A 7,899-nucleotide genomic window follows, 5' to 3' on the forward strand; every position below is an offset into this window, starting at 1 on the left:
GAAAAAATGTGCAATTCTACTGGCTTACACTGAGAAAAATGTTTAACGTAAACTCAATTGATTGGTTAAAATAAAATAAAGTAAAATAAATTTTATTAAATGTTTTGTACATATGGCGCAAAATTAATCACCTCATCGTAAGATTTATCATTTTTGCAAATGGCGACGTACGTCAATCTTATTTCACACTTGCGATCGAACGAGCTGCACTATATACACAGACAAGAAATTTTTTGTTTTTTTTTCCTTGATCACTCTTCTCGGGTGCATAGGTCCTCGACAAGACTCAATTTTGCGTTGGACTCGTTCATCTATTTTGATTTCTGACAGTGTAGGTGACTAGCCTGCGGCAGACAAGCAACGGGCCGCGTAAATGTCGAAATAAAGATTTCACTCGAAATCATTTTTTATTTAGTAAAAAAATTATCTAAAAAGACAAAATTGGATGATTAATTTCGCGCCACCTTGTATATATAATAAACTAAAAATATTCAATTGTTTTGCACATATTTGGAAATGAAAAAAAATTACAATAATTCATTGATCTGACAGTCTGTCTAATGGAAGTGTGACCGGCAAAATTCAAACTTAGAGTTCGGTTATGAAAAATTTAAATGCTACGTAATAGGTGTACCCTTTTCCACCTTGTGCAATTTACAAAATGAGTTTCGCGTATGAAAAAGGATTTGTAGCAGTTTTCCTATGTACACATCCTAAACGCCCAAAAATGTCACGTGCAACTGTAGCAAAATATTTGAAGAAGTCGAAGACGTACATAAATAAATGGATAGAAAGGTACACCGAAGTTAAAAACGTTGACGACTTCCCCGAAAGAGGCCCATAAAAAAAATACTTCTACAAAGAAGATTATTTATTTGTTTGGGACAAACCCGAACTTATCGTTGCGTGAAGCTAAAGCAGTTTTAAGGAAAAGTGGTGTTAATGTGTCCAAAGACTCGATTCGAGGACGTTTACGTGCATAAGACCTCGAATTCCGGAGCACATTGAAGAAACTGCTGCTCTCATTATCACGCATTGAAAAAATACTTGCATGGGCTTGGGCAAATTCAGAACGGAATTAAATACATAATTGGCGGGTACACTATTTTTTGGTGTTTGGCCGCGCTCCTCTTTCCATTTGTGGGGTGCGTCCTGACGTTGTTCCATAAATGCAGGAAAACTACAGTTTCAATCCGACTCCGAACGGCAGATATTTTTATGAGGAGCTTTTTCATGGCAGAAATACACTCGGAGATTTGCCATTGCCTGCCGAGGGGCGACCGCTATTAGTAAAAACTTTTTCTTCTTTTTGGTCTTTCACCAAGATTCAAACCTACGTTCTCTCTGAATTCTGAATGGCAGTCAAGCCCCAATCCATTCGGCAATGGCGGCCGCCATCAGAACGGAATTAGGCAAACGTAATATTAATGGATGAAACCTCCTTTCGGGCGAATAGTTGTTAAGCATCCAGTCCGAAGCATCGAAGTCGAAGATTTGTAGAGTGAAAACAGCAAATTGGATTTGAAATGTTGGATTGGCCTTCACAGACGCCGGATCGCTAGACAATTGAAATAATTGGGCATAAGTTAAGTTATCACTCCACTCACGATGATAGGGCCTCGACAAGACTCAGTTTTGCATTGGCTTCGTTAATCAATTTTGATTTCTGACAGTGTAGGTGATTAGCCTGCCGCTTAGAAAAGATTTCAACAATAAATTCGCGTAAAAACATCTACACATATTTGGTGATTGCTGAATATTCGAAATTAAATATGAATCATATTTTTATTACCTAGTTCTGACGTGGAACAAGCAGCCAAAATGGTCATCCATCACAACACACGCTGTCATACTTGTAAAAAACCGGAGAAAAAGGAAATGATTTTCTATTGTATTTCTTCTGTCAATGTCCTACCCTATGGAAGGAGAGAATATCAACCCTGGAAAGACCACTGTTGGAGAATCTCGAACAACAACCTAATAAGGTTCTTAACCGCGCAGACTGTTGCAAATAACCGTTGGCAACAAAATGATGCGGAAGCGCTAGTTGGATTTTATATGAACAAACCAGGGCACGAAGTAAGGTCATCCAAGTATGCATAGAGCTCTGATAAATTTTAGACTGAACTCCAACAAAAAAAGTTTTGCATCACAGTTTTTGTCTTTTCTTGAATGACACACGCATTCATAAGGTTTTCTTTTGTCCGAATAATGTCGCATTTATTCCGTCCTCCACCAGAGCTGTCACATTTTAATTTTATTTTTCTCAAACTGTGATACTCTAACCAGACGAATGATTGGCATTTTCTACCCTCTACAAAAAGTGAGGGGGAGAGTTGTTCAGCTGAATTTTGTTAAGTTGTGTACACAAAGTCGTCCGAATATATGTATATATAAGATGCTCTAACTTCTAGTAAGGAGGCCATCCAGACGATTCGTTATGTAGTATTTTTCTAGACTTAGATAAGTAGGTTCCTAGCCTTCCTACCCTTCTTTGGTGATAGTTTAACTAGCCGCACCATTAACTATCAGGTGTTTTTCTGTTTTGGTCCGCGAGTGGTATTTTATTTCCCTCCTACCCTCTACATCTATCGAGCCTTCCCGATCCGCCGCAAGGGAAACGTCTGATGGGAGACAGACAACTCCGCATGGACCGAATAGTTGTACGAAAACTTTAATCGTTGGAAATAAATCGTTCTATTAACTTTTGATTGCATTTTTCATAATACTGTGCAATCGTTGCCGGCAGCATGTACTCCGATGATTTCACAGCGGCGCCCGTAGTTCCACAAGGCAGCTATTCGTTATTTTTATCAATAATACATCTTTTTGTTTCACCAACTCTAAATTTCTTTTATATACGGATGACTTGAAGATATTTTCAACAATTTCAAACTTTTTAGACTCCATCAAGATCCAATCTGACTGTATTATGTCTCAGCCTTACAACTTTACAAAAACGCAGAAGTAATTCAGTGTGGATTTGCCAGTCTCCCATCGGACGCGTCTCCAGATGGCGAATAGATGAATGCTTCACAGATATGTAGGGTAGATGGGAAATCAAATACCATCCGCGGACCAAAGTAGGCTTATATCAACTCGATTACAGTCTTTTTGTCATCGAGTTGAAAAAAACACCGAAATTCATTCAGTGTCTGTCTTACAAATAAACGACGCCTGACTCAGAATGATCGGCTGTACATAGAAGAAGGAAAGCTCTACGCCTTTTAGAAGCCGACAGGAAATCACTAAAATAAACTCCCACGAAAATCATACAATAGTGATTAATGGAAGTACAATTGCAAAAACGGTCCTCAGTCTCCGGCAATATGAGGCTGCCAATAATGCCCGGAGAAAAAACTCGTCAAACACTCAATATTGGAACTTGGACTATTCGCAGTTCATACGAAGCTGGCTAGCTCAAAGATGCGATAATATAAATGAACAGATTGAAAATGGACATGCTAAGTGTTAGCGAAATATGATGTCCGGATAGTGGCGAGTTCAGTTCCAGATGGTATGAAAATTTACTACAGAAATCAAAGAAGAGGTGCCGCTATTATTATGAAAAAGTCATTACCGCGCAGCGTTGAGGGCTTCATTCCTAAATTGTTTCAACTGTTTTTTTTCTTTCGGTGTACCCTTATATGTACGATTTTACAGAGACACTGAAAAGTAATTGCGATCAAATTAGTGCAGACGAGGTGAGGTGTTGGTAATTGCAATCGCTACGCAGAGGTAGCAATACGCACCTGAGCACACCCTAGGGGGAAAAGCTAACGGAGTAAGTAACTGGTTCACAACTAGTGTAACTTCGGCAAGCTTTTCTATATATATCGAGTTTTTTTTTAAGAGCTTGGGAACTTCAAATGATAATATAAAACAGAATCGTTATTGAAATGATTTTTTTTATATTATATATTTATTATAATCTGGTTCTTATTTTTCGAATATGATATCCGTCATATGTCCGCTGTGGCTGCGATTTATATAGTCCCTTCGATCAATCCAGTTTTGTACCACTTCTTCCAATAAATCTGACCATATGGCGTCAATGGTGGCTTGAGTATTGCAAAAAACCAATTATTAAGCGCGTTATATGGGAAGTTACGCCGTCTTATTGGAACCAAATGTTGCCGACGTTTAGCTGATTAACTTTTGGCTTATTTTCGAAAGAAATAAGGCTGATGATGCCGCCAGTGCTCTATGAACTCCACGAACAGATTTATTTTTTTCAAAGTAAAGTTCTTCAAAGGTCTACTTTTTCATTCATCATTGCTTAAAGTAAATTCAAAGTTAGTGCCAAGTAGGATAGAATTTATAAAGTCTCCTAGATATAAATATTTACTCAAGCATAGGTTCTGCCTTTCCCAAACTGGATAAAGAAGCAAAGCGAATGGGTCTGGTAGTGAACGAGGACGAAATAAAGTACCTCCTGTCATCAAACAAAGAGTCGGCGCATTCGCGTATCGGCATCCACGTGGCTGTTGACAGCTGTGACTAAGTAGGTAATTGAGTAATAAAGTCCTCTCTCGAGAACAAAACTGACGCTCTGCAAGGCTCTCATCATGCCCATCTTAACGTATGGCGCAGAAGATTGAACGATGAGAATATCCGATAAGGCGTTCCGTGGAGTATTTGAGAGAAAGATTCTGGGGAAGTTTTTTGGATCTTTGCACATTGAGTATCGTAGGCGATGGAACACTGAGCTGTGTGGGCTTTATGGCGGCATAGACATGGTGCAGCGAATAAAGATCCAGTGGCTTCGCTTGCTCTTGTCGTCCGAATGGATACAAATGTTTCAACTCTGAAAGTAATCGACGTGGTACCAGCTGGTGGTAGCAGAGGAAGAGGAGTGCCTCCTTGTGTTGTTGAAAAGATCAGGTGGAGAAGGGCTTGGCTTCACTTGATGTGTTTAACTGGTGCCGGTTAGCACGAAAAAGAAATGACACCCGCGTTTTGTTAAACTCGTCCAAAATCGCGTAAGCGGTTATTGCGCCAATCAGTTCATGCTTCAAAATATGTCAGACTATAAAGACACCAGAGCGGCCAGCATTACGCATTTTCCCTACAAGGTATTTTAACGAATTTATATGTATACTTGTGCATACTTACCATTGCTGCTAAATTATGCTATCTTAAATAAATTTGTTAGAGATTTGATTTATGGGTATCTTAATTTCCTTGATGGGAATTTGTGAGTGCAACTGACCTTAGCAAATGACAAAAACATGGAGAAGAATTGTATTGCTGTTGGAGTAAACAGCAAAAACACCGAAATTATTGTACGGATTTGAACATAGATTTATGGTATATCTATGTACATATATGTATGTCTACATACTAACATTTTGTGAAATTCGCAACCACATAAAAATTGTGTGGTTGCTGCACGCGATTTACTCCAATTCAAGGCGTGCCACCGTCGCACAATAAATGCGTCTACAGCTGCAATGTAACGTATAAATTCAATTTACGCAAATCATCGGTGTTAATCTCGATTTGTGAAGCGCGTTAAACACGTAGTAAGAAGAAAAACGTTACGCAGAAAAAATAAATAAATAAATAACAAATAATAAGTTGTTTATGTGCATCAATAAAAAAATGGTAATTAATTAAATCAGCTTCCACAATTGTAGTGTTTTCTTTTCTCGAAAAAAATCACCTCATTATAATTCGACATTACGAAAATATTGCCACACACACCCTGTGAAAATGTTGTATATTTCATACGAAAATAGACCAAGAAAAATTGAATTATATATTTCATATAATCAAATATATTAATACTGGATATAATGAAATGGAATTTTTGTGAAAATATAAGTTTTCGTACCACTATGTGAAAAACTTGTGAGCACAGCTAAACAAAAATCAGCAGGACAACGCGCTCAGTTTTTGTAGAGGGTAGAAAATGCCACACATTAGCCTCGTCAAAGTATAACAGTTAGAGAAAAGAAGAGCTCTAACGTGGGGCGGAATGAATGCGACATTATTTCGAGAAAAGAGAACACCATTAAGTGAACTAATTAAACATTACTAATTAAACTCCATTCGCAACAGATTCTTCTCATCTTCACCGCCTTTATTGCCACGTGCCATGCCGGCCTACTCTCCCTGTCTCCAGATGATTTTAAGCAATCCGGCGATATAAAAATCGCCACAATCGTACATAATGCACCATCTGCCGTTTCGCATTCAACTTTCACGCGCATTCACAATCATCACGCCAACCCTAGCCAACACATACAGTCCACACAGCCGAACATTGCCAGTACTACCACACAACCGGCAGTACTTCATCACATACCAACGGTCGCGGTGCAACCGGTCTACACTACACAGCAATTGCATGCCATTCCAGCGCCGATTGTGAAGCATGAATCACCAGCGGGACAAGTGGTGAACAGTGTGGCGACCACAGCGACAGCAGTCAAAGGCGAGACTCCAATTGTTGAGTCATTGACGCATACGCCAGCACATTTGACTTTCGCCGCTCGGCCAGTGGTTTATCAGATGTTACCTGAAATAAAACCAGTGCGTAAAATCAATTATGATGAAGTTGTGCCTAGTCCAAGGCATGGGCCATATATTCATTAGTGTACGAGTATGTATGTGCAGCAAGTGGAGTGGAGAATAAATTGAGACTATAAAAGACACTATTAAACCTGCATAAAATATAAACATTTTTATTTTGAAGCTTTGTTCTAAGTTATTGTGCCACTGTTCCTCATATTCTGGTTCCAGAGGCCTGCATTATCTTTTATTTCTCTAACCCTCAGTAACTAGGACACCCTTCTTCTTCTTCATTGGCGCGATAACCGCTTCAGCGAAACAAAGACAGGATACGTACAAACGTAAGTGTTGAATTAGTAGAAATAGATCAGTAGACACAGACACCCGCCTCTTGAAGGATCATCACATTGACTTGTTTGCCGGCGCTTATTGAAATTGCAAGGCATTTTATGGTTGCCGATCTTACTATGTAGATACTCGTATAAACTTATTCAGATAGGATAAAATGCATAATTCTGTAGCTTCTTCTTCTTCTTGATTGGTGCAACACGATTTTGGCCGGGTTTAGCAAAGAGTGCCAGTCAATTCTGAAAACCGGCGCCAGTTGAACACATCAAGCGAAACCAAATTCTTCTTCACCTGATCAGGTCGTGAGGTCACCTGAGGTCTTGTTCTTCCTCAGCTATCACCAACTGGTTTTTTTTTTCCTCCCCTCCACTCGGCCTTGACAAGACTTGTTTTGCGTTGGTTTCGTTAATCTATTTAATTTCCGCTATCAGTCCTAAGTAGTGGGAATGCCCACTGTCGTTGCTTAGAAACAACGCCTTCTTACTGCTTGGAGCGCTATCTGTGTGTCAGATTTTTCTACCAGAAGGATCGCACAGATGGTTGAGGACCTAAAGTGGTGTGTCTGCGCTATTACCGCGGCTGCCTGCTTCCTCTTACTGATGCCACTGATGCAATGTGTGACTGTGTGTTTTTCTTTGTTTTTGCTTGTTTTAGCAGCCACAATGCAAATAATGCGCTGATTATTGTGCGGGAGTAAAATTGCAGAGGATAAGTTTTTGGGTTTAAGGAATGAGTTTTTTTTTTGTAGAAATAGAGAAAGTAGGTAAATTTGAAAAAGTGTGAGGACCGTGCCTTATGTGGGATTCGAATACACAACCTCTAGGATGGCAGGCCAATGCACTTACGCTTGACTACCGAGGCCGCAAGACCACCAGCTGGTGCCGCATCGAATACTTTCAGAGCCGGAGCGTTTGTATCCATTCGGACGACATGAATCAACCGACGTAGCCGCTGGATCTTTATTCGCTGCGCTATGTCTATGTTATCATAACGCTCATACAGCTCATTTTTCCATCGTCTGCCATAATCGCCGTC

General features: G+C 39.6%; 1 protein-coding gene across 1 annotated transcript; it reads left to right on the plus strand.

Annotated features, from left to right (window-relative positions):
- Window positions 1-5,021: 5,021 nt before the first annotated feature.
- On the plus strand, window positions 5,022-6,600 carry LOC129241887 (uncharacterized). The gene is made up of 2 exons (XM_054878439.1): window positions 5,022-5,075; window positions 6,064-6,600. Exons 1-2 carry the CDS (start codon window positions 5,022-5,024, stop codon window positions 6,598-6,600), a joined length of 591 nt encoding a protein of 196 aa, XP_054734414.1.
- Window positions 6,601-7,899: the final 1,299 nt, after the last annotated feature.

The sequence above is a fragment of the Anastrepha obliqua genome, chromosome 3 (assembly GCF_027943255.1).
Source record: "Anastrepha obliqua isolate idAnaObli1 chromosome 3, idAnaObli1_1.0, whole genome shotgun sequence".
Classification (NCBI taxonomy): Eukaryota; Metazoa; Arthropoda; class Insecta; order Diptera; family Tephritidae; genus Anastrepha; species Anastrepha obliqua.

Excerpts from the sequence above, each read along its gene's own strand:
- LOC129241887 (XM_054878439.1), top strand. The coding sequence starts at position 5,022 with ATGTCAGACTATAAAGACACCAGAGCGGCCAGCATTACGCATTTTCCC. Across the intron at positions 5,076-6,063 it reads TTACGCATTTTCCCTACAAG|ATTCTTCTCATCTTCACCGC; the intron begins GTATTTTAACGA and ends CATTCGCAACAG.